At 37.2% G+C, this 27,235-nt stretch overlaps 1 protein-coding gene and 1 long non-coding RNA gene across 15 annotated transcripts in view; one reads left to right on the top strand and one right to left on the bottom strand.

Moving 5' to 3' along the window:
- The window catches only part of LOC129924407 (uncharacterized), a 116,035-nt gene that overhangs the window by 32,039 nt on the left and 56,761 nt on the right, over positions 1-27,235 (bottom strand). The gene's annotated exons all lie outside the window — the stretch shown is intronic.
- On the top strand, positions 164-26,941 carry LOC129924406 (A disintegrin and metalloproteinase with thrombospondin motifs 18-like). 14 transcript variants are annotated; one of them, XM_056018631.1, is made up of 11 exons: positions 164-219; positions 5,338-5,520; positions 6,455-6,625; positions 8,367-8,505; positions 10,345-10,464; positions 13,735-13,786; positions 14,242-14,376; positions 15,837-16,019; positions 17,768-17,935; positions 24,479-24,625; positions 26,345-26,941. In XM_056018631.1, exons 2-11 carry the CDS (start codon positions 5,459-5,461, stop codon positions 26,536-26,538), a joined length of 1,371 nt encoding a protein of 456 aa, XP_055874606.1. In that variant the 5' UTR covers positions 164-219; positions 5,338-5,458; the 3' UTR covers positions 26,539-26,941. The 14 variants fall into 14 exon arrangements, with proteins under 14 accessions (XP_055874606.1, XP_055874609.1, XP_055874617.1 ...); XM_056018632.1 differs by lacking the exon at positions 164-219 and adding an exon at positions 2,646-2,768; XM_056018629.1 differs by lacking the exon at positions 164-219 and adding an exon at positions 3,208-4,692 and having other exon boundaries at positions 5,084-5,520.

The raw sequence follows: 27,235 nt of genomic DNA on the forward strand, positions 1-27,235 counted from the left end.
GGTCCGACTTGATCCGAGATTGGGCGTATCAGAAATAGAGTGTACAAACTTTTTACAAGGCAGACAGAATGAGTTGATATAAGCTTTGTAAAAATAGAGTCATTTAAATTCAGTTCAGTACATTTAACATTAAAAACGAATAATATCGCAGCCATTCTTTTCATTACAGTTATAACCTCTTTACAGCGGATGGTAACAATAATAAACAAGATACCTTAGGTAAGTGCTCTCTTTTCGGGTTAATGTCTTTTGACAGTACTTCAAAGTGATAGGCCTACCTCAGCTCATGATCATACTTCCTTCCAGAATCTTGTTTGACAATTGATTTGTTACAACAGCTAAATATGTTTTTTTTTTAATTTAATTGTTTTTTTTTTTTTACGAACCAGATACGATGTGAGTGTATGTATTATACGCTTAACACTTTATTTTAAAATGTAAACTGTTTCACATGTTTTGGATGTTTCTTCAGAGTTGAAGATAATTTACTTCCTAGTCCAAACCTCCCGCAGGAGGACGGGGGATGGCAGCGGGCAGGGTAGGAACCCTGGACCATCGAGACAACGGAACGACAGTCCGGCGAGCATACCGCACGAGCAGGCAGCCATGTAGTGGGAAACTAGGTCGTAACGCTGAGGTCGTATTTTAAACGTATTTCCTTTTTCTTACTAAAAGTTCTCAATGTCTTCGTCTCTTTGTTTTGACTGATGACTTCATTAGACCGTGATTCAAGATTAGCAGTGAAATAACAAATCGAACAAGTCAAATTTAAGTTGTTTTTAAATGAAGTCTTCACTAATGAAGCCGTTTAATGGTCTATGATTTCTCATTGAATCAATTTCCTGTAGTCCTTATCATTGGAACGAGTCTTTCTTCTAAGTCTAAGCTTTACACATTCAAGTTCTTCTATTCACAATTCAGCTCAAGATTTCTACTTTGAGCTTGTGTGCAAGATGTTCATGAACGTCTATTTTATGTTGTTCATTTACGTGTCCTCTTTAGCGTTCACTTTTTAAAGCTGGTCAGACATCTTGAGTTATCACTTTTCTTGCCTCCAGGGCCGGCCTTAGATAAATCGAGGCCCTAGGGGAACTGCATTTGGTGGCACTAAATGAAATGTGAACTACTGGCCCGAATTGCACTCCACAGCAGCACTTTCAGAACATATAATAACATGCGAACTGATGACTCCATATGTCCCCCAGAGAGCCCTGCGCTCAATGGACTCAACGCTTTTAATGGTGCCACATTTCTCCCTCAAAAGCTACGGTCTGAGGGTTTTTTCAGTGCACGGACCAAAGGTTTGGAACTCACTCCCTAGTGATCTCAGACAGACAACATGCTACACCACTTTTAAGAAGAACATTAAGACTTATCTGTTTAAAACTTTTTTTTAGATTAGTTTGTCATTTTAGCTGTCGTGTTTGTGTTTGTAATGTTATTACAGCGCATGGAGCCTACATTTTGTTTGTTAACAGCGCTTTAGAAATACAATTGTTATTATGTAAGGGGCAAAGTATTAGCCCTCGACAACAAATCAGACTGATACGCTCCCTTGTCATGGCCGCATTTGTATTGTGAGTCTTGGACGTTGACGAGGAGGATCCTAACAATGGAATAGAGATGCTACAGAAGGATCCTAGGTATCATATTCAAAGACTGCATCACAAACCAAGAGATAAGAGACACGGTTACCGCAACGATTGGACCCCATGATGACCTGCTAACTAGCGTTAAAAAATTTATATTCATATTAAAAAATCATCGGGGCTCGCAAAGCCCTTCCTTTAGGGAACAGTACCAATAAAAAAAAAAAGAAGAAGAGGCAGACAGAGAAAGCGATGGGAGGACAACATAAAAGAATTGACGGGCCTGTCATTGAAAGAGGTTCTAAAGCAAAAGACATAGAGAAATGGAGAAAGACTGTCGACGAATCTTGCATGGTGCCCCAACAGACTAAGGAATAGGTAAAGGTAAAAAGTAAATGAAAAAAAGCAATATTTCACTTGGATACGAAACCCAGTTGCAGCCTTCATATTTTGTTACATCTAGTGTCGACAAATCTTTTTTTTTTTGTAGAGTGTTCTTGAGTTATAGATAGATTTAGGAAATTTAATGAGTAGCAATATAGGAACCATACGTGTAGTCTGACAAAGACAGAAACTACAAGATTAGAGATACTCTAAGAATAGTGACAAGAGAGACACTCAAGTTAGTAGAGCGGAAGACATTAGTCCATGTAAATAAATCTGTTCAACTTATTAACACTTTTTTTTTAATCCCTTGAGAGCGCCTGAGAAGCCGAGCATGAGGATTGAGTGATCTGAAGTAGGAGCATAACTGTCTATTTAAGTTTCCTTTTCGTATTCGGCTCATGTGGGTTAGGCCTTCTTCTGTCAGCTTTATTCTCCCATGCCAGTTAGGGCAAAATGGAATCTAATTTAATTTAATATGTTATAATTATTCAGTAATATTATACTAATATTATTATTTCAAATAGGTAAAAAAAAACCCACTCATGATATCACAATTTACTTATCCATTTAGTTATGACTTGCTTACAAATCTGAAAGAACATATCCAAGTCATATCCAGAACAAATCCTTAACCTATGTTCTAATAACGGAATCCTAATTTCTCTCAAGGATTGCTTTTGGTGAAACAATGTGCCGAACAAACGGGAAGAGCTCTTCTGTGATAGAAGATCGCCAAGAAGATCGCTATTCTATCTCTACTTCTCAAACGGTAGCACATGAACTGGCACATGGGTAATCCTTTGCTATTTAGTTTGTTGGAAGGCATTAGTGCTGCTATAAGGAAACTCGCAACAATTTGTCCAGATTCAGCGACATGTCTAAAGTGAATCAAGCTGTTGTGTCACAACAGACGGTGGCCTACTTAAACATCGAGACGTATATAAGATTAGGGTTTATCTTATTCCCCATTTCACTTTCTTGTAGCCATCGACGATGTCATAAAAATACATTAAACAGGCTGCATTCGGATTTCAATCGAGTTGGATTTTGCAGACGACATAGCATTACTTTGAAATACAATTTAATGTATACTCGAGATGACGGATAAAGACGCCCTCAAATTTATGCATATTGGGTGCTGGTTACCCAATACACCCATAAGCATTGGTTATACAGATCTTGAACAAATAGAAAAGTTAACCAAGCCTATTTAGAAGGTGTTATCTCAAGCGATGAAGATCATATCTTAGTGTTGCATGTCGGATTTAAAAATTAAGGCCTATCTGAATAAACAAAATTAATTAGCCTGGAGATTAAAATCCAGCTTCTCAATACAATCATTGTCCCAGCGGCCCCCACGCTTCGAGACGTGGAAGGCTGAAACGAGGCTGAGTAGATGGCTGAGAAAGATACTAGGAATAACATACTGAGATAATGTACCCAATAGAGAAATATTTTCCCCTACAGGCCGTCTAAGGAAAGTGGCGACTGAATGTCGATTGACATTTGTGAGACATATCACATTAGACAAGACGAAACACGTTTACCAAAGTCAGACTTAAAGATGAAAGCCGAAAAGAGGAACGCAAAAACATGTCTAGCATGGCGTCACACTTTTTTAGAAGTCCTGAATTCCGTGGAGCCAGCTGGGAAAGGGCTGTGGATAGAGCTTGCAGCCCTATACGTCGAATGAGGCGTTTCAGTCTATGTGTTTCTGAACAGTTTAAAATAAACAATGCTAGGTTTGCCACTCAACTGGTTAGATTAGATGATTAGAGTGCCTTAATCTCACTCGTAGTGTTCCGGGACGAAGCCCCGGACGCCGAGCGTTTTTCTACATTTCTGAGCTTCAGAAACTCTTTTCCTGGTGTCTACAAGAAATTATTTTTCTCAAATTCAAGGTATTAATGTTTTAGTTTTAAAAGTTGCATTTTACTCACTTGGGTGTCACCCCCTGGTGGGTGTCACCAGGTGCGGACCGCACACCCCTAGTGACGCCACTGCGCTTAACCACTCAACCACCGCGTCTACTTAATTAGACTTATAAACAAATGGGCTAATAGCAAAAATAAAGGAGATGTGTTACATAGATTAGCTGATACGCCTAGCGATAGTGTTAAAAGTTTTGTTTCGTTGGGTACGTCAGCTGTGGGGAGAGGGGTGTTATGCTCTTCCGCATTGTATAGTACTTGAAAAGTCCAACTGGAGGTAACACTGAACTCAATACTGGAACAGATAACACCAACGAAAGGCCAACAATCGATACATTGAGTCGACGCTGGTGTTAAAACAGCAAACACTTTGAATACTTAAGGTGGATCTAAGGTTAAAGAATAGTAAGAAATGACCAAAATATCACTTTTTCATTCTCATCATATTTATATTGTACAACCATTTCTCTATCAAATTCAGTTTATTTGAGGCAAGTATTCCTTCTAGAAGTATTTTAAAATAATTTTTGTATTAGGTGGGGTAGTGTTTGTTTACCTTAGCAACGACCATAAGCAGGTAAATATTTTTGTTTTTGTTTTTTTGTAAATAATACTTTTTAATTATTTTCTAATGAAGTTAAAATGCGATATGCTTATAGATATAAAGGAAGTAGCTAAGGGAATGTACTCTATTACTTCACTGTCCCAGTCAACAAAAGCATGTTTATTTTCTGTTGGATTTTGTGTAATTTCTAGCAACATTTTTTCGTTTTGGATTGCTGCTGGTGAAAGACTCTTTTGTATATTTTGATATTTAGATCTATATTCATATTGCATTTTTATTTGTGTAACAATAATGGCCAATAAGCATAATAAAAGGCAAAGTTGTGGTAGAAAAAGAAAATTTCGTGGGAATAAATATACACCAAGTCTGCAAAGTCTATAGATAGTAGTAACAAGTAGTACAAGTGATGATCATGGACAAGTTGGTGAACAACAAGAGACACATCAAGCTGCTTCACCTAATGTAGATATTTCATCTGAATCAAGTTTATCAGATAATCCACTGGATTGTAATATCTTTTTAAACCTTGCATGTTTTAATAATTTCTTGGCAAGTTACTTGATATGTCCTAAATGCTTCAACTATTCTCTAAATTTGTTTTTGAATGAAAGCGCAAGAATTGGATTTTGTCAGGAACTAATTGTGAAATGCACTTCAGCTGACTGCTCATTTGAAGAAAGCTTTAGATCTTCTAAAGAAAATAGAGATGGTCAAAAAAGAGGATTTAGGGAAATAAATCTCAGAATGGTATCATTGGTAAGATCCATAGGTCCAGGTCACAGTGCGCTCTTGAATTTTTGTCAACATACAAACAGTCCACCTCCTATTTCTGAAACATCTTATCAATCTGTAATGCATACCATAGGCCTTGCATCTAAGAAAGTTGCAGAAGAAAGTATGGAAAAGGCTGCAAGGGAAGTGAAAGAAAAGGTTGGAATCAGCAACGAAGAAGGCATCACTGACTGCGGTGTGAGCGTTGATGGGACATGGCAGCATCGAGGGCACTCGAGCCATCATGGCGTTGTTACAGCCATATCAATAGGAACAGGTAAATGTTTAGACGCAGAAATTCTTACAAATAGCTGTAGACTTTGCACAAAATGGTCTAGTAAGAAAGGAACAGCTGATTATGATAAGTGGATTACCAAACACAAATGTAAAGTAAATCATGTTGGTAGTTCAGGGGAACCGTCCGATGTCCTCTATTACTAGCTGTCTATATAATTCTTCTTATTCTTACTGTAAAGAAGAAAGCGTCTTGATTCTAAAGCGTCACTTAGAGAGTTCTTGTTTTTTAACTATCTTTCACGTAACTTGTCACTAAGTACAACTTTCCCCTTATTCCCGAAACAAATAACTAAATCCTAATCATGTCATAACAGGGGGAACTGCTGTGGGGAGAGGAGGAACTGCTGTGGGGAGAGGGGGAAACTACTGTGTCGGTGACATCGTTTCGACTATAGCAAATGACCAGGCATTCATTATCATTTTTATGAGATTATTCCTCATTCTATATGCTAGGACAAATTTGTACAAAATCTCCTTCTTCCCTAGCGCTATTAGAGCATGGAATGGGTTGCCTGAGCTAGCCAGGAAAACTAGTGACTTGGCGGAGTTTAGGTCATTGGTTAATATCCATGACTAAATGCATGACGCGTAGGACGTAATCATCTTCTTTTTTGAAGTAACGTCTGTATCATATAAGATAAGATTCATAGTCGCAATTCAATGTCCTTTACATTGTTTAATTTATCATGAAATTCTTCAATAAAGAATTTTGCTATTACTTTAGTTCGCCTACCCGAGCAGTATTAGATTCAATTGAAAGCCTCCTGTAGGTTATGGCGGGCAGGAGACTTTGATTTTGTAATATATGGAGCGGGGAGTATACCACAAAGCAGCCATGTGAGGCAGGAAAAGACAAGACTTTCTTAAACAACCATACTAGGAAATTTAACTAGTTAATTTATTACAATTTGCAGCCTCTCAGCACGTCACGACGGAGAAAACAATCTCTGCAACGCTTCAGAGAGATACATTATGGGTTCTCCTGATGAGGAAAAAAAGCCTGGGACAGAGTATAATCCATGGCTGTTCTCTCCCTGCAGTGTCAGTTACTTTACCAGCTTTTTGAAGAAAAAATTGAGCTCCAGGTTGGTTTCTACATTGTTATGAAAACATTTATTTGTTGTTGTTTCAACTCAAGATCTGCATGTGGCTGTTGAAATTTGGTGGTGCCTTGAAAAGAACATGTAAATCGACCACCGGCGGAAAATGGTTATGTCTGCGCTGGTTGTGGCACAGTATGTAGGTCGCAGATGGGGCTGTTTAGCCACGGAAAATACTGCATTCTTATAAATATTCAGAGTCGAAGACATGCCTTATTATTTACAAAGCTTGTATCAATTCCCTGTGTCTGTCTGGTGAAACGTGTGTACATGTTAATTCTCACATACTCAATCCTGGAAAAAAAAACTGAAATTTTGCACAATTTCTTTTATCTGACAGTACAAGAATCAAATAAAAAACAACAACAATTAGTTAGTTAATTATTGTTTATGAATTGTTGGGTTTTTTTTTTTGGTATCTCGAGCAAGGGGAAAGAAATTTCACTTGACTGATATGCTGAATTATTATTATTTGTCGAAAGAAAATTTTGTAAATAACTGTAAAATCCATTTTCATAGGCATCTCTCAGGCAGAGGGGTTACCGTATTGACTTGAGGAGGCTGAGGAGACCTCGAGTTCGAACTCAGGCTGCTCACTTTATTTTTTACAAATACATTTAAAAAGCGATCACCCAGATACTCCCTTTTTTCTTCCCCAATCCCTTTTCCAACTGGAGAGTGCAGACACGTGATAGGATCATAGCGTATTAAAAACCTAAAAGCTGAACAAAAACAGTTGTTGAAAATATTTCTAATCGCGTATATTTATTATTGTTTGTCTAGAATCAAGATAGGCCCCTTATATTATAAATTTAATTACATGACTAATCCAAACTAATTGATGTAACTAGATTTAATACTTTTTAAAATATTATTTTTATTTTGCTGGTTATTAGGTTATATTTGAGTTTGAGTCTGTCTTTTTTCAATTTTATAAGCTGAAAAACTGACATTTTTAAATAGTATTCGGCATCTGTAAGCATGCTTTCATTATGACACTTAGTTTAGTTTCGAGGCGCACTTCAGTAGATGGACTTTAAAACGCCACATTTTAGTGACGCCCTTGTTAGTGAGTTTGATATTACTGATGTAGACTTTTAGTTTAGTGACTGGCTCGACTGTGTCCAATTCTGTAATAAAGTTAATAAAGTCATTGTGCTATCTCAAGTTTGGATTCTGTATCGACTCTCTGTGACTGTGTTAGCTATGTATTGATCTCGCACTTGTAATTCACTACACAGTACACCCAAGCATCTATGATTCTTACCAAGGTAATGGAGAATATAGAAATATAGAACTCCAATTCACACACACATCAAATCCAATCATGAATAGTAAAGATGACGACTACTATTATTATTATTATTATTATTATGTTAGAAAAGAATGACTATTCATTCTCTGGCGCTGCCAGGGTCGAGTTTAGTTAAAGGGAAAGAAAATTCATCGTAGTCACATTATCAGTTTCCACTGACGAATTTTCTGGTGATGTAGCAGGTCTGCAGCAGTACCGTCCTCTGACAGGCAATGAGGATGTTCCTAGGAATGTTAAGGGCCTTTTTATTATTATTATTACAGTGCACAGTCTAGCTCAAACCATTTCATTCCTCCCTTTCTCTCGACCAACACACGAGTCTTGCCTATGTAACTCTAACTTCAAAGGAGTAAAGATTTGAAGCTAAAATGTAAACTCTATGTATTATATATTGTAAATGTTTATTCCAAGTCGAGGTTACACTTGTCTTGTCTACGCTGTCGAAGCATCAGCAGACATTCCAGATGTATCTGATAAACTATTGGGTCAGGTGATCAAACCTGATCAACAGTGTCTACAGTTTTTTGGAAATGATTCCTTCTTTTGCAGGGTAAGTAACACAACTCGCTAACAGCCCAATTAAATTAACTTCTTTCCTGCTAAGCAGAGTTATCACTCATATCACGCAATATTTGCTTAGTCACTTCATCATGCATTGACTTCTTAGTCACTTTTATTTCCTGCTAAGTCACTTCTTAATCATTGATTATCATCATATTAATTACCGATCCCCTAATTTGATGAGACTCTCCTTGCCCTGCTCTCGGGGGTAAATGAGTATTTCAGAGAATAGAACAAAGAGAAAAATACTGTAGATATAATTTCTATTTCTTAAAATTAAATGTAAATAAATAAATGATAATCGATTTTCGCAGGAAGAAGAAGGAAACCGATATTGTTTCTGTAGCAAAAGAGAACATAAATAATGTAAATTTGTGAATACCTTGGTACTATCTTAGTCAACAAATTAATTTTTAGTGTAAATACTGATTATTTCGGCCAAAAAGGGCAGCAAAGATTATGATTATTTAGAAAAAAAAGTTCCCTTTCACACCTTTGGTCTATAGGGCAGATTATGTAAAGATCTTCTGTTTCTGTGGCCTATGGTTAACGAGAGTGTCATGTGGCCAGCATAACCACCAACCGCCTTTAGTTTTCCCCAACAAATGTCAGGTACCCATTAGAACTCCCAGTCTTCACCAGGAATCGAAACACGGACCCCGGTTTGGAAGCCAAGCGCTTTACCGCTCAGCCACCTCACCGCACTTAGAAAAATGTCCTCATTTAAAAATCCTTGGCGATGTTTTATCACGCTCACATTTTAAGTTGTTATATCACTGCCTGGTATGGCAATCGGAACTTTAAAAAAGATAAGAAATTCTTTTATTAAAAAGAAAACCTAATCTAAAGGGGAAGAACTCCACCCTTAAAACTATATCAATAATGTACAAGCTATTTATTTTATAAGATATCAAACAAAATGATTAATTACCAATTATTAACTCACTTATTTTTTTATTTTTATTGATTCGTGTTTTGTTAGGTACAGTAAATATTTGTTTAAAGTATCAACTTGATAGGTTCTAGGGGATGTAATACTCCACAGGGTTCCCCACCTCAACGCTGAGTAGTAAATTCCTGTCTGGGTTACACTTTGGCTCGTCTGCCTGGACACGCCTTACTGTCTATCAATTAATTTATGAAGTAATTACCAAGAGAACGAATAATTGTAATCTGATAACGTATACTAGTCAACAACGAGAATGCGTAAAACAAAGCAAAAGGTTTAATGAAACAATGATATGATATGACACAATAAACGATGGTTATACATAGTGATCAATATTAAATCAGTGTGCCTAAGATATGAGTATATATATATATATATACAACAGCGTTAACCGGTAATCACACCTTGGTCACAGAGTGAACAGTCCACTCCGGGCTCTCGACGCCCACGACCCAATGCCATGGATAATGGCCCAGCAGGGTCCAGACAATGCTGTACAGTCGATAATTAAAGTAATTTTTTTTTTTACGGAAATGTTTTTTTCTTGAGGATTTGAATAAGAGATCGACCCTTTACAAAACAATTAGATGAATTAGATATTCATTATAAGACATCAGTTAGGCCACGTTCACGTCTGACTACACATTCACTTTCACCTATCCTTTGGTCTGCTGGACCCTTGGTCACCACACAAGATCTGTCAACCTTCTTTCTTCATTCTTCTCTTTCATTTTCAATTTCATTCTGATGTTCTTTCTAAAAATATTGAATCCTGCCCTTTTTACCTGCCTGGGTGGACCACTTCGGGTGCCGATTTTGAGTTTGTGTTTCTACACAAACTGTCTTTGTAACCTTTTTTTTTTTATTTTATTAAATCAGGCTTCCGAATCTAAACGCTCTATCACTGAAATCTGCCAAGCAATGTTATGTGCAGATGTTTTAAGAGGGTTATGTATCCCGCAGATAGCACTCACTGGAACATCTTGTGGCGATGGAAAGGTAAGCTTTCATCGATCCTCAATATATATCAGAAACGTTTATCAACCACTGGTTGCATTAGGGTTATTGATCGGTGATGAAACACTAAGACAATGCGGTTATTGTACTAGAACTAGCAAGACAAATCTAAGCCAAAGGAGAAAGAAAAAAATTGTTCACAGAATTAAATTTTAAAAAAATTGTGAGAGGGCAGTAAGGCCTCGTGGTCCAAATGTCGTTCGTTTTACTTGGACCCGCAGGGTCTATCTCTATTCTTTCTTTTCTCTCTGTTCCTACCTTCCTTCTCTCTCTTTTCATCCTTCCTTTTCTCTCTCTCTCTCTCTCATCTATCTCTATTCTTTCTTTTCTCTCTGTTCCTACCTTCCTTCTCTCTCTCTTTTCATCCTTCCTTTTCTCTCTCTCTCTCTCATCTATCTCTATTCTTTCTTTTCTCTCTGTTCCTACCTTCCTTCTCTCTCTCTTTTCATCCTTCCTTTTCTCTCTCTCTCTCTCTCTCATCTATCTCTATTCTTTCTTTTTTCTCTGTTCCTTCCTTCCTTCTCTCTCTTTTCATCCTTCCTTTTCTCTCTCTCTCTCTCATCTATCTCTATTCTTTCTTTTCTCTCTGTTCCTACCTTCCTTCTCTCTCTTTTCATCCTTCCTCCCCTCTTTCTTTTTTTTTTTCATCCTTTCTTTCTTCTCTCTTGTTAGATAGCTAGTTTAGTTAGTTGAGTTGCGCACTTTATTAGACAGACAGTGAACGTACATTGTATAGTGACGACATCGACTTTGGGGTTAGAGATTAGGATAGACTTTTAGAAATCAGTTACTGCTAGACTCTTGAGGGGTAGACATCGCTGTTAGTGACGGACTAGACTGTGGCCCATTCTGTATTAAAGATGGTTTATAGTGTTCATCTGGATTTAACTTGGTTCTTGAGGCTTTGATCCTGTTGTAGCTGTTCATGTCTTGTAATGTGATGTTCATGTCGAGTTCGCAGTTAAAATACACTCAACAAGGTACGCACGCACTTAGTATAATCAAGTATCTTTAGAAATACTTCAAGTACATCTGATTTACACATGCATCCCCACTCTCTAATTTTCTTCTTTCTCTCTATTGTTTCTCCTTCTCTCTTTTTTTTTCTTTCTTCTCTCTTTTCCTCCCTCCTCTCTCTCTCCCTCTCTTTTTTCCCTCTTCTCACTTTATTTTCCTTCCTTCTTTCACTCTCTTTTCCTTTTTTTGTTCCCTCTTTTTTTTTGTCCTTCACTCTCTTTTTCTTCCATCTTTCTCTCTAACCATTTCTCATGTTTCTGGGTTGAGTCTAGCCCTAAACTCACTCAGTGTGACTCCACCCACTGCAACTACTATTTCATTGGTTGTACTACTTGTGGCAGAAATAGCCAACATCGTCCCTTTCCCCCAATTCAGAGAAATAAATGAAGCAAAACTAATATTACAGAATCCTTAGTTAATGAGGCTTTAATGTTCAACCCCTACCCAGAGCGTAGCTAGGAATTTCCCATCATTTGGTAGCCCGGGAGGGGGGCTTGACCTCTTTGGGGGCCCTTGCGTTTTGCGTAATATTTAATATTCAATGGAAAAAAAAACACTCAATAGGGGCCCCCTCTCAAGTGGGGGCTGGGGGATTTTCAAATTCACCCCCTCCTCCCCCACCCTAGCCTCAGCCCCGTGTGGCTGCCTGGTGTGCGGTTTGCGCACTGGACTGGCGTTCAGATGTATCGATTGTCCAGGGTTTAAACCCTGCCCGGCGCGCTCCCATCCCCCGTCGTCCTGCGGGAGGTTTGGACTAGGAAGTAATTATCTTCAACTCTGAATGAACATCCGAAACATGCAAAACATTTTACAACATTTTACATTTTACCACCTACGAAAGTCAACGGGTTACATTGATAAAGTAAATATATGAAAAGTCAAGCAATAAAATAAGCTTGACTAAAACAAAAAAATGTAATTCCCTCCGCTAAATAAATGGATCTGTTTTGTTATCAGTCGCCCCATAAAACAGTGCAGAGATATGCTTTTTTCTATCTTTGGTTCAATTTTGAGTCAGAATCTAGGTCAGTTCAAAGTTCATAGTGATGTTATAGAATATTTTTGTTACCAGGAAGAACTAACAAAATCTTTTTTTTTTCTGCATTTACTTAGAAACTAATTCATACGTAGAGATTAATTCACGTGTAGGCCTAAACTATTCCTAATAATTATTTAAATAGTTCGAGGAACACCAAGTCAGGCCTCGCGGAACACAAAGGTTCCGCGGAACACTATTAAGAAAACACTGGTCTAAATGTTGATGAATTTTTTTTTTTAATTTACAAATAATAGAAGTACATCATTTTTTTACAAAGCTTTTATCAATTCACTCTGTCTGTCTGTCTGTCTGTATGGCAAAAAGTTTGTACCTGTTATTTCTCCCACACCCAATCTCGTATTTAGCTGAAATTTTGCTTCATTTTTTTTTACCTAATAACACAAGAATAAAATTTAAAAAATAGCTAATTGGTTAATTAACTATTGATAATGAATTTTTTTTTAAATAAGGGAAAGAAATCGTACTTAAAAGATGTGGTGGCATAAGTTGAATTAGTCCGCTTGAGGAATCTTTAGCCCTGAGGGAACATTTTTTAAAATTCATTTAAAAGGAGATCATGTAAACATTCGCCGAGATACCCCCACACCCCCCTTCTCCGCTCCCCCTTTCACAACTGGTCCAGACAAGTGATAGGATCATAGCGCATTGATTAGGCTAAATGAAAACCATTGGTGTAAATATTTCTATCACACAGATTTATATATCTAGGTCAGTCTGCTGTACAATTACATAAAGATAGACTAATACTATAGATAAAAACGAGCTATTTATAGAGACATTACACAATTTAAGTTCAGAAATATCATAAGGCGCATTGGTCTGACCACATTCCAGATACAGAAATCCTAAAGTAAGCCAACATGAACAGTATCAATGCGACAGTAAAAAGATTCCAATTTCGATAGGCGGGAGTTGTAGTCCGCATGCAAGATAATCGCCTTTCCGTACGAGCTGGGTGGACTCAGAGATGCCCCTTAAGCTCCCGAAATTAAAAATCCCAGTCTATAATTACATGACTGATTTTAACTAATTGATTCAATTACAATTAATATAACTTTTTTTTTAAAGTATTTTTTATATTCTTCTTGGTAAGATCTTGAAACAAAATAAGTAATTTATCACACAGTTTATAAAATTTGAATCATTGAATTTTTAAATACCTGTCTTTGTTTCAGGTCTGCATAAATGGACAATGTGTCAGCGACCCATACGCTCCTCAACTTGATGGTGTGTAACTTAAAGATCTTAAATATTCTTTTTCTTTTTCACCTAATCAGAACTGAATATTGATTTTTTAAAATAAACTAATTTATATTGGTACTATGGGAAGATGACATAACATGCGTATACGATAATAGGCCAAATGTTTTTGAAATTATGGTTGCTTCAGTTGTGTCCATTGTAAAACACATTTTTTAAAACTGCCATCAATCTACCTTTATGTACATTATAAAGCTAACTTAATTTTCCCAGCAATACTTTTCTCTTTAGAAGTAGTAAATCTTAATAGTGTGCTATTGCTGCTACTCTACGGTTAATGCAGCTCTGTTAATTAACTATTGATAATGAATTATTTTTTTAAATAAGGGAAAGAAATCGTACTTAAAAGATGTGGTGGCATTAAGTTGATTTAGTCCGCTTGAGGAATCTTTTGAGCAGCTCTGTTACATTTTACTCTCTAGAAAACTGTGCATTTGGAGACAGACCGAGCTATTCTTGCAGTTTGTTTATCAATGACTTTATGGGCAACTGTTACTCTACTCTTGGCTATCGAGCATGTTGTGACACGTGTAACAATGTGTCTAGGCCCGTGAAAGGTAAACCTCAATACAAACTTTCAATGATCTATTACGTCATACATAATGCCATACATGTCAATCCATGTCTAGTAACGCTTAGAGTATCTTAGAGGAATGTAATCCTTCAGAATTAAGATATATGGCTAAATATGTAGGCTTTGGTCTCCTTAGATAAATGTAGATGTTATTTCTCCAACACCTATTCTTGTATCAAGTGGAAACTTAAATAATTATTCATTGTAGCTAAGAAAACATGAATCAATTAAAAATAAACCCATTAGTCAATTCATTATTGGCAATTATTGTGTATCGAATAAAGGAAACTACTTCCACATTATTCAGAACTAAAGCTGTAAATGCAGTTTTTTTTCCTTCTTATTGCTAACTGAAGAAGGTGAAGATCCGGACACCTACCTGTTCGAGTTAGAGCCCGATGTAGTAGAGCTGTTGATTACTTCTAAAGAACATATGTTGGCTGACTTTTAGAATGTGTTCAAGTGTGAGCTTACAGAACGAGACCTGTGCCAGGGTAGAACAGATGTACACCTCAGTGGAAGAGATGACGAGCCCCGAGCTGAAAACTTTAAACGAGGTGGTAGAAACCCAGAGCCATGAAATACGCAGCTACAATGGCCATGCTAGTGAAGATGGTGCCTTCTGTAACATCAATAGCAAGCCGTATGAAAGTAACTCCTATGACAAAAAAATGTGGCGATTGCTACGATTTCCTCAACGAGTACAGAATCATTTCACTTCACGTTACCTCGCAATGTGACCAGTACGAGGCGAAGTCAGAACCAGCAAGGTGTGTGAAGTCCGGAGTAAGACTAGGTTTTTGGACATTCAGTTATTGCCAATTGTGATGTATTTGAAATTAAAATGTTACTGTTATTTTGGAGCACTGAGGTGAGGTTCTTTAAGTTCGTCGTGTCGTGTGGTGCAGTTTGCAGAGAGCCTGGATATGGGAGATTCGTTACAATACTTATGATATGGCACTCAAAATGTTTGCCAATAGTAAGTAATGCCTGGCTGATTTTGACACTCAGTCCGCCTCTGTACCAAACGGTGATAATTATCTATACGAATCCATAATTTTTAAATGGAGTTGACAATTTTCATAGTGCAATGCCAAAAAAAAAAAAAAACAACACATACATATTTTATAGTTCGTCCATCGTAGTTTTGCACTGGGGTTTTGTGCTTCCTCGTGTGGTTGGTCAGATCTATGTGAGCCCGGAATGTTTGGCTGCACGCTGGGCAGGTTATTCCAGCTGGAGCTAGTGTATTGGCCTTGCTTTTCTTCTCTGGCGTTTTTCTTCTGCCAGCGCTGTTCTATTTTCCTCAGCAATTTGTGCGCCACATATGCTCTATTAAAAGACACAGCGAATCGATAGTTCATAACTTTACACACCAGAAAGGCTTTTTTAAAAGAATTCTCCATATAGACCTAATTTAAATTTGAGATCGTACCATTTTAGGCTGTGAATACGGAGATAGAATCATCGATTGTACAAAAGATCACTGCTTGAATTCTCAAGTGGATTGCTGTGGCACGTGTAACTATGGCACCCCCTTTACCCCAACGTACAGCACCAGAAGAAGCACACCTAAAAGATTAGCCACGACAGCAAATCCCCTTGTGCTATTCACTTCAATTAAAGGTAGGAAACTTTGTTGACATTTAATGGGATGTACGAACTCCTAGTTTTTAACAATAAGTACTATCAGGCGTTCATATGCAATTCTTGCGAAAAGTTTATATCAGATTGTTTCTATTTAATAATTTGATTGCCAGGGGAACAAAGGATTTTTTATGTCTGTTTGTCTTTGCTATCGGTGTTTTGTATCTCTTTAGTGATGGTAAAATCACAAAATCCTGACCCAAAGGATGACCTTTTATTTCTAGAATCTTTTTAGCTTGTAGCTGCCCGAATGTTTTTTTTTTTTTGCCAATGATTTTACCAGCAGCGTTTAGGATTCTATGCAATTCTTGATAGAAATGAGAAAGCTGGGTGAGCTTTGATGTTCTCGATTAGTGACATCGTGATATATATGCGTTTTCGTAATAGCTACTCGGATTTGCAGGAGCTCTCAAGACTTCGAAGCACTTTAAAATATGTATTCACAAGGGGCAACTGTCGATAAGTAGCCTTACATAGGCGTCCTTATCGGTACAAATTGAATCATCTCTTCTTCTAGCTACACTTTTTAGTTTCGGGATTTGTAGTTAAAGATTTCTTAATTCTACTTGATATCCTAATATCTTCTTTTTTTTTTTGTATCTCACTCGATGTGAGGACGTAGCTGGAGCGGTGGTTCTCACACTGTATTGTTGTGGTTACAGTACAAGAACATGAAGACATTTCCGGGCGGGGTATGGGAACGACAGGCGCCACGTATATGGGACGATCCAATCGTAGTTATGATCACTGCCATTTTGGGACCTTCAGACAAGACTTCATGCCTGGTCGTTGAATAAGTTCGTTCCCAATGAATTGTCTGGATAATGGCGCTTACGGCGTCGATTATCTACTGGACATTTTACAAGGTGATATTGTAGGTTTGCAGCTGTATTGCCCACTAACAGGTAGAGAGAATATTCTTAGGGATGTTTAGGGCCTCGAAGGTGGCTGCATGGTCAGTTGTCATTATCCCCTCGTTTAATATAATAAGGCTTATCTTCGACTCCGAAGATCAGTTTCAAATGTGTATCCCGCGGCCTTTGTGAGTGACCTCCAGCTGTCTTGTTCTGAGGCTGCATGCAACCAGGTACTCTGTTCTATGTCAGCTAGGGTAAGTTAGCGCCTAAGCTGGTCTTTGAAGCGTTTTCATGGGGCGCCTCTGTTACGTTGACTACCTTTTAGCTCACCAAAAAAGACTGCTTTTGGCATACGTTCGTCCCTGACACGGGATATGTGCCCTGCCGAGCGTAACTGTCGGACCATAAGAAGTCCCTCTAATATAACTAGGTATAATGTTATTTTATATTATTTCTATAGTCGCTTAGTCTCTAAACTTAGGCTCTCATATTTTATTTTCTATCGATTCACTTGTCTGTCTGGTAAAAAGTTTGAACACGTTGTTTTTTCTCACATTCATTCTCTACGACAAGGAATGTGGCAAAGATTTGGCAATGTTGAAAATTTAATTATTTTTTTTTGTGTGTGGATCTGATTTCTGCAGTTTACCAGTATTTTGACATGCTTATCTTTAAATACTTTTATGTCTACAGGTTTTTCTTTTGTTACATTTCCCAGGCCTCATTTAGCATAATTCTTCTTCTTTGTTGCCAAGCATTGTATATATGCGAATCTAAAACACTAAAACTGTACTTTGCAAAAGTCGCTCTTTTTTTTTTTTGAGCATTCAAGATATAGTCTTGTAATGTATTTTTTTAAATACTGTACAGATTGTAAACCAGGAGATCAAGACTTGAGACCAGAACTGTGTACTAACTTTAGCGTCTGCCTAATACAGCCAACACAGTGCTGTCACTACTGCTCGTCATATTACACGTCTGCAACTACAAGTACCACGACAACGAGACCATTGATACCATCCACTTCACCCAAAACTAGTAGGCAATGTATTGGTAGTAAATGTGACGTTAAAAAAAATACTTAAAAAAAAAACAAAGCTTATATATTAATATGATCAATTATTTTGGATCAGTCATGTAATTAAATTTGTAATAGAGCTAGACTAACATTAATACATCTGCGATTAAATAGTCCCTTAAAAAAACTAGACAAGATTCTGCTACTACGCTCTTGCGCACGCTCCATTGGCTTCCCGTGAAAGCGAGAATCGATTACAAGGTCGCCACACTTTGTCATCAGTGTATATATAATAACAATGAGATGCCCTTGTACCTTAGCGAACTGATTACTCCATATGTCCCCCAGAGAGCCCTGTGCTCAATGGACTCAACGCTTTTAGTAGTGCCACGTTTCTCCCTCAAAAGCTACTGTCTGCGTGCTTTTTCAGTTCACGGACCAAAGGTTTGGAACTCACTCCCCATTGATCTCAGACAGACAACATGCTACACCAATTTTAAGAAGAACATTAAGACCTATCTGTTTAAAACTTTTTTAGATTAACTGTCATTTTAGCTCTAGTGTTTTTTGTTTGTAATGTTATTACAGCACCTTGAGCCTACATTTTGTTTGTTAACAGCGCTTTATAAATAAAATTATTATTAAATTTGATCTGTATGATCTAGAGCTTAGAGCTAAACCAGTAGACATTGAGCTATAGACTTGTGATAGTTTAAGATTTGATCTGGATGATGTAGAGCTTAGAGCTAGACCAGTAGACATTGAGCTATAGACTTCTGTTAGTTTAAGATTTGATCTGGATGATGTAGAGCTTAGAGCTAGACCAATAGACATTGAGCTATAGACTTCTGTTAGTTTGAGATTTGATCTGGATGATGTAGAGCTTAGAGCTATACTAGTAGACATTGAGCTATAGAACTCTGCTACTTTGAGATTTGATCTGTATGATGTAGAGCTTAGAGCTAGACCAGTAGACATTGATCTATAGAACTCTGCTAGTTTGAGATTTGATCTGGATGATTCAGAGCTAGACTAGTAGACATTGATCTATAGGACTCTGCTAGTTTGAGATTTGATCTGGATGATTCAGAGCTAGACTAGTAGACATTGAGCTATAGAACTCTGCTACTTTGAGATTTGATCTGTATGATGTAGAGCTTAGAGCTAGACATTGAACTATAGGACTCTGTTAGTTTGAGATTTGATCTGGATGATGTAGAGCTTAGAGCTAGACCAGTAGACATTGAGCTATAGGACTCTGCTAGTTTGAGATTTGATCTGGATGATGTAGAGCTTAGAGCTAGACCAGTAGACATTGAGCTATAGACTTCTGTTAGTTTGAGATTTGATCTGGATGATGTAGAGCTTAGAGCTAGATCAGTAGACATTGAGCTATAGACTTCTGTTAGTTTGAGATTTGAGCTGGATGATGTAGAGCTTAGAGCTAGACCAGTAGACATTGAGCTATAGGACTCTGTTAGTTTGAGATTTGATCTGGATGATGTAGAGCTTAGAGCTAGACCAGTAGACATTGAGCTATAGACTTCTGTTAGTTTGAGATTTGATCTGGATGATGTAGAGCTTAGAGCTAGATCAGTAGACATTGAGCTATAGACTTCTGTTAGTTTGAGATTTGAGCTGGATGATGTAGAGCTTAGAGCTAGACCAGTAGACATTGAGCTATAGACTTCTGTTAGTTTGAGATTTGATCTGGATGATGTAGAGCTTAGAGCTAGACTAGTAGACATTGAGCTATAGAACTCTGCTACTTTGAGATTTGATCTGTATGATGTAGAGCTTAGAGCTAGACCAGTAGACATTGAGCTATAGAACTCTGCTAGTTTGAGATTTGATCTGGATGATTCAGAGCTAGACTAGTAGACATTGAGCTATAGAACTCTGCTACTTTGAGATTTGATCTGTATGATGTAGAGCTTAGAGCTAGACATTGAACTATAGAACTCTGCTAGTTTGAGATTTGATCTGTATGATGTAGAGCTTAGAGCTAGACATTGAACTATAGAACTCTGCTAGTTTGAGATTTGATCTGGATGATTCAGAGCTAGACTAGTAGACATTGAGCTATAGAACTCTGCTACTTTGAGATTTGATCTGTATGATGTAGAGCTTAGAGCTAGACCAGTAGACATTGATCTATAGAACTCTGCTAGTTTGAGATTTGATCTGGATGATTCAGAGCTAGACAAGTAGACATTGAACTATAGAACTCTGCTAGTTTGAGATTTGATCTGGATGATTCAGAGCTAGACTAGTAGACATTGAGCTATAGAACTCTGCTACTTTGAGATTTGATCTGTATGATGTAGAGCTTAGAGCTAGACATTGAACTATAGAACTCTGCTAGTTTGAGATTTGATCTGGATGATGTAGAGCTTAGAGCTAGACATTGAACTATAGAGCTCTGCTAGTTTGAGATTTGATCTGGATGATTCAGAGCTAGACTAGTAGACATTGAGCTATAGAACTCTGCTACTTTGAGATTTGATCTGTATGATGTAGAGCTTAGAGCTAGACCAGTAGACATTGATCTATAGAACTCTGCTAGTTTGAGATTTGATCTGGATGATTCAGAGCTAGACAAGTAGACATTGAACTATAGAACTCTGCTAGTTTGAGATTTGATCTGGATGATTCAGAGCTAGACTAGTAGACATTGAGCTATAGAACTCTGCTACTTTGAGATTTGATCTGTATGATGTAGAGCTTAGAGCTAGACATTGAACTATAGAACTCTGCTAGTTTGAGATTTGATCTGGATGATGTAGAGCTTAGAGCTAGACATTGAACTATAGAACTCTGCTAGTTTGAGATTTGATCTGGATGATTCAGAGCTAGACCATCAGACATTGAGCTATAGGACTCTGTTAGTTTGAGATTTGATCTGGATGATGTAGAGCTTAGAGCTAGACCAGTAGACATTGAGCTATAGGACTCTGCTAGTTTGAGATTTGATCTGGATGATGTAGAGCTTAGAGCTAGACCAGTAGACATTGAGCTATAGACTTCTGTTAGTTTGAGATTTGATCTGGATGATGTAGAGCTTAGAGCTAGATCAGTAGACATTGAGCTATAGACTTCTGTTAGTTTGAGATTTGAGCTGGATGATGTAGAGCTTAGAGCTAGACCAGTAGACATTGAGCTATAGACTTCTGTTAGTTTGAGATTTGATCTGGATGATGTAGAGCTTAGAGCTAGACTAGTAGACATTGAGCTATAGAACTTTGCTAGTTTGAGATTTGATCTGTATGATGTAGAGCTTAGAGCTAGACCAGTAGACATTGAGCTATAGGACTCTGCTAGTTTGAGATTTGATCTGGATGATTCAGAGCTAGACCAGTAGACATTGATCTATAGAACTCTGCTAGTTTGAGATTTGATCTGGATGATTCAGAGCTAGACCAGTAGACATTGAGCTATAGAACTCTGCTAGTTTGAGATTTGATCTGGATGATTCAGAGCTAGACCATCAGACATTGAGCTATAGACTTCTGTTTGAGATTTGATCTGGATGATGTAGAGCTTAGAGCTAGACCAGTAGACATTGAGCTATAGACTTCTGTTTGAGATTTGATCTGTATGATCTAGATTTTAGAGCTTAGAGCTAGACCAGTAGACATTGAGCTATAGACTTCTGTTAGTTTGAGATTTGAGCTGGATGATGTAGAGCTTAGAGCTAGACCAGAAGACATTGAGCTATAGACTTCTGTTAGTTTGAGATATTATCTGTATGATCTAGAGCTTAGAGCTAGACCAGTAGACATTGAGCTATAGGACTCTGCTAGTTTGAGATTTGATCTGGATGATTCAGAGCTAGACCAGTAGACATTGATCTATAGAACTCTGCTAGTTTGAGATTTGATCTGGATGATTCAGAGCTAGACAAGTAGACATTGAACTATAGAACTCTGCTAGTTTGAGATTTGATCTGGATGATTCAGAGCTAGACTAGTAGACATTGAGCTATAGAACTCTGCTACTTTGAGATTTGATCTGTATGATGTAGAGCTTAGAGCTAGACATTGAACTATAGAACTCTGCTAGTTTGAGATTTGATCTGGATGATGTAGAGCTTAGAGCTAGACATTGAACTATAGAACTCTGCTAGTTTGAGATTTGATCTGGATGATTCAGAGCTAGACTAGTAGACATTGAGCTATAGAACTCTGCTTTGAGATTTGATCTGTATGATGTAGAGCTTAGAGCTAGACCAGTAGACATTGATCTATAGAACTCTGCTAGTTTGAGATTTGATCTGGATGATTCAGAGCTAGACAAGTAGACATTGAACTATAGAACTCTGCTAGTTTGAGATTTGATCTGGATGATTCAGAGCTAGACTAGTAGACATTGAGCTATAGAACTCTGCTACTTTGAGATTTGATCTGTATGATGTAGAGCTTAGAGCTAGACATTGAACTATAGAACTCTGCTAGTTTGAGATTTGATCTGGATGATGTAGAGCTTAGAGCTAGACATTGAACTATAGAACTCTGCTAGTTTGAGATTTGATCTGGATGATTCAGAGCTAGACCATCAGACATTGAGCTATAGGACTCTGTTAGTTTGAGATTTGATCTGGATGATGTAGAGCTTAGAGCTAGACCAGTAGACATTGAGCTATAGGACTCTGCTAGTTTGAGATTTGATCTGGATGATGTAGAGCTTAGAGCTAGACCAGTAGACATTGAGCTATAGACTTCTGTTAGTTTGAGATTTGATCTGGATGATGTAGAGCTTAGAGCTAGATCAGTAGACATTGAGCTATAGACTTCTGTTAGTTTGAGATTTGAGCTGGATGATGTAGAGCTTAGAGCTAGACCAGTAGACATTGAGCTATAGACTTCTGTTAGTTTGAGATTTGATCTGGATGATGTAGAGCTTAGAGCTAGACTAGTAGACATTGAGCTATAGAACTTTGCTAGTTTGAGATTTGATCTGTATGATGTAGAGCTTAGAGCTAGACCAGTAGACATTGAGCTATAGGACTCTGCTAGTTTGAGATTTGATCTGGATGATTCAGAGCTAGACCAGTAGACATTGATCTATAGAACTCTGCTAGTTTGAGATTTGATCTGGATGATTCAGAGCTAGACCAGTAGACATTGAGCTATAGAACTCTGCTAGTTTGAGATTTGATCTGGATGATTCAGAGCTAGACCATCAGACATTGAGCTATAGACTTCTGTTTGAGATTTGATCTGGATGATGTAGAGCTTAGAGCTAGACCAGTAGACATTGAGCTATAGACTTCTGTTTGAGATTTGATCTGTATGATCTAGATTCTAGAGCTTAGAGCTAGACCAGTAGACATTGAGCTATAGACTTCTGTTAGTTTGAGATTTGAGCTGGATGATGTAGAGCTTAGAGCTAGACCAGAAGACATTGAGCTATAGACTTCTGTTAGTTTGAGATATTATCTGTATGATCTAGAGCTTAGAGCTAGACCAGTAGACATTGAGCTATAGGACTCTGCTAGTTTGAGATTTGATCCGGATGATTCAGAGCTAGACCAGTAGACATTGATCTATAGAACTCTGCTAGTTTGAGATTTGATCTGGATGATTCAGAGCTAGACCAGTAGACATTGAGCTATAGAACTCTGCTAGTTTGAGATTTGATCTGGATGAGTTTGATACAACAGTACAGAGTTTATACATCAGTACAGAGTTTATACATCAGTACAGAGTTTGATACAACAGTACAGAGTTTGATACATCAGTACAGAGTTTATTCATCAGTACAGAGTTTATACATCAGTACAGTACGGTTGAGCATTTTTACAGACACTGTTTCGTGTTACCAATTGTACAGTATTGACTAATTGACTCCTTTTTTGAAGTGACCCATTATGTTTCATAGAGATATTAGACATTAATTAAGTTTTATGGATCCCGAATTGTCAAGTTGAGTAGGTTGTGAAGTGTTTGCATAAAGCCTGGATAGAAAGAGTGACGTTACAATATTGTAGTCTTTCGATCGTGACTGTGTTATTGTGTAATTGTGTGTGTATATGTATACATAGCTCCTCCATCGTGGTTGAATATGAACACGTTTCTGGTTTTCTATGAACTCGACTATGACTATAAGTCCAATCCTCGTTTTAAAAAGGCAGTATATTTTTCTGCTTCAAAGAATGTAAAATTGTGAATTAATGTGTATTATTGCTTATCTAATGGTATATCAGTCTATACCAACTCTATACCACTGTGTATATTACAGAGAGAGTATCATCGTGATGCGTGCATTAAAGTTTTAAAATTGTGTTAAAAGAATGTGACGTGTATAATTGTAATAAAAAAATGCAAATTATTGTTTCAATTGTGTAGCCTACAAAAGTTGTTTTCGCTTAAAGATATTTGTGACGTTATAATACACGAAATTGCTGTTTTAATCGTACCTGCCCCAACTAATCCCTTAGCCTAATCTTTTTTTCATTAGTTGCTAAACATTTAGATAAAAATAATGTATGCTGCAAGTCACAAATCGAAGAGCACTGAAGACATTCTTGATGATATAGTATGTATTTTTTAAATTGTCTACAGAATGTGAACCAGGAGATCTAGACTTGAGGCCAGAACTGTGCACTAACACTAGTGTCTGCCAGACAAAGTCATCACTATGCTGTCACTATTGCTCGTTACATTACAATTCTGCAACTACAAGTACCACACAATTAACGTCCCCCAACGGTAGGAAAATGTGTAACAAAATGTGTGCGAATACATTTAACATTTTTCGAATGCTTATTCAGTTTTGAAGATGAACTACATCCTGGCCCAAACCTCCCGCAGGACGAAGGGGGAAGGCAGCGGGCAGGGTTTGCACTCATGAACATCGAGACCACCGAACGACAGCCCAGAACGCATAACAAATGATTAAGCAGCCATTCATGTTTTATTACATGTGTTTTATCTGACGTTTGAGCTCTTGGTAGTGTAAGTGATTTGCAATTTGTATCTAGGTTCTAAGCTTTAAACTATTCCTTTGTCTAATAAATGTGTTTTAGAAAAGATACATAGCCATTAAACGATCTTCTATATACGTAAAAATATTTTGAGTCAAGAGAAGTTAATTAAAAGATTGTACCTGTACTTTCATTCAATATAGACTCATATGTATCACTGGAAATAAAATAGTGTGTATCTTTATGTATCAAAGATTGTGTATCATTATGCATTTTTATGAAAAACCGGCTTGCATAATTATTATAACAATAAAAACGGTTAACTTTCAGAAATCATAAAGTAGCCTAAGCAAAAGAGATTTTCCAAGCTGTAAAATCAGATTTTCACAAGATTTTCTATAAGTGTCACAGGTTGAGGAAAGGACAGACTGACAGACCACACAAAGCTATGGCGGCTTTCGGTGGCCAGTAATATTGTCGAGAGAATAATAATAATCTTTATTATCCATTAGGAAATGTCCAGTGGGAAGTCGCCCAGTTGAATCCATTACAGTCAAGTCCAGTGGGAAGTCGCCCAGTTGAATCCATTACAGTCAAGTCCAGTGGGAAGTCGCCCAGTTGAATCCATTACAGTCAAGTCCAGTGTGAAGTCGCCCAGTTGAATCCATTACAGTCAAGTCCAGTCCATTTTGTGCATTACACCAATTAAAACATTAGAACTATATAAAAAAACAAAATATACAGTAGGCCTAGATATTTCGATCTGCTTAATTTGCCTTAGCTCTTGTAAGTGGAAACAATTATCATGATGTCAGTTATGGTAGAAACTTTGTTTACAATAAGAAATTTTAATGAGGTTTATAATAATAATAATAAAGCTTGTCTTCGAGTCTGAAGATTAATGAGGAGTGCAGTATTTCACGTGGGTACGTAGCCCTAACTGTGACCAACATATTTTGCCACAATCAGCCATTCAGCGCAGACATAACCATTGAGTGAGGTTTCTACCAAACACGAAATGCCTCGTTTCCTGTTTTATTGAAGTAATTTTTTTCTTTATAATAACAAAAAATATTCAACCATGTATTGGAAATGTTTATTTGTCGGTATTCTGTTCAGTCCATAGGTTTGTTGTTTCCTTATTTAAACTAATCCACTTTATCGGTTGCTTAAATTTTGTTTTGTGAGCTAGAGGTATTTGTATTTTTTGACACAACGCACAATTTAGGCCATGTCCTGCCCATAATCCATCTTATCTTATCTTATATAATACAGACGTTACTTCAAAAAAGAAGATGATTACGTCCTACGCGTCATGCATTTAGTCATGCATATTAACCAATGACTTAAATTCAGCCAAGTCACTGGTTTTCCTGGCTAGCTCCATCAAAGGAACTAGAGGTCAACATATCTAACTTTGATTAAGTCGTACAAGAAGCAGTACTGTTTACAGTAGTCGAGACATGATGAAAGTAATGTATAATTATCTGTTTACTTTTAACAGAGTGTGTACTAGGAGAACCAGATTTAAGTCCACAGCTGTGTACAAGCCGTAGTATCTGCCAGACACAGCCATTGATGTGCTGTAAATATTGTTCTTCCCGAGACAATTCTGCAAGCCATCTCTCATTATACACTATTTGGATATATTGTTTTTGTATTGCGTTCTTTCTTTATATTAAAACAAATGTCTATTAGGTAGATAAAGTACAAATGTCTACTAAGTAGATAAAGTACAAATGTCTATTAGGTAGCTAAAGTACAAGACTCTTAGGTAGATAAAGTACTTACCCTTGTTCGGAATTTTTTTTTTAGTTTTTGTCTATTTCTTATCTTTGTACCATTTTAAGCATTGTTTAAACAAGGAAATCAATTATAATGAAGCAATCTATCAATCATAATGAAGCAATCGTTGGTGTACTGTGCATGAAATAATAGGCCTCTAAAACATGTGGCCAGGGCCGGCCTTAGATAATGAGCCTCCTTGTCCTTATCATTATGAGGAACATTTTGTACATCCTCTTATAATTCTGGATCTAGAGATAAATTATGTTGCTTGTTTTTATTTCTTTTATTAAACAGTTTCAAGTTCTTTATATAATGTGTTGCCTTTTCCATTTATAGTTATTCTATAGTTTGTTGCACTAGTTTGTTTTGTGTCTTGTAAAGTAAATGAGCTTTCCAATTTTATTTTTAAAATCATTGACCAGAAGTATCTAATACCTTATCACCTGATTTGACTTTTAATTTATTTATAATTCTATAAAGAAAACTTAACTAGACCCCACACCAGATGGCCCTGTCTGCACCAGATGTGGAAAAATATACAGGTCATGACTGGGTTCGCATTCATCTTTAATCTTGGAAATTGAAGGCATTGCCATTCATTGTATAT

This window comes from Biomphalaria glabrata, chromosome 2 (assembly GCF_947242115.1).
Source record: "Biomphalaria glabrata chromosome 2, xgBioGlab47.1, whole genome shotgun sequence".
In the NCBI taxonomy this organism is placed as follows: domain Eukaryota; kingdom Metazoa; phylum Mollusca; class Gastropoda; family Planorbidae; genus Biomphalaria; species Biomphalaria glabrata.

Excerpts from the sequence above, each read along its gene's own strand:
- LOC129924406 (XM_056018631.1), top strand. The coding sequence starts at position 5,459 with ATGGCAGCATCGAGGGCACTCGAGCCATCATGGCGTTGTTACAGCCAT. Across the intron at positions 8,506-10,344 it reads ATGATTCCTTCTTTTGCAGG|GCTTCCGAATCTAAACGCTC; the intron begins GTAAGTAACACA and ends TTATTAAATCAG. Across the intron at positions 16,020-17,767 it reads GCTATTCACTTCAATTAAAG|ATTGTAAACCAGGAGATCAA; the intron begins GTAGGAAACTTT and ends AATACTGTACAG.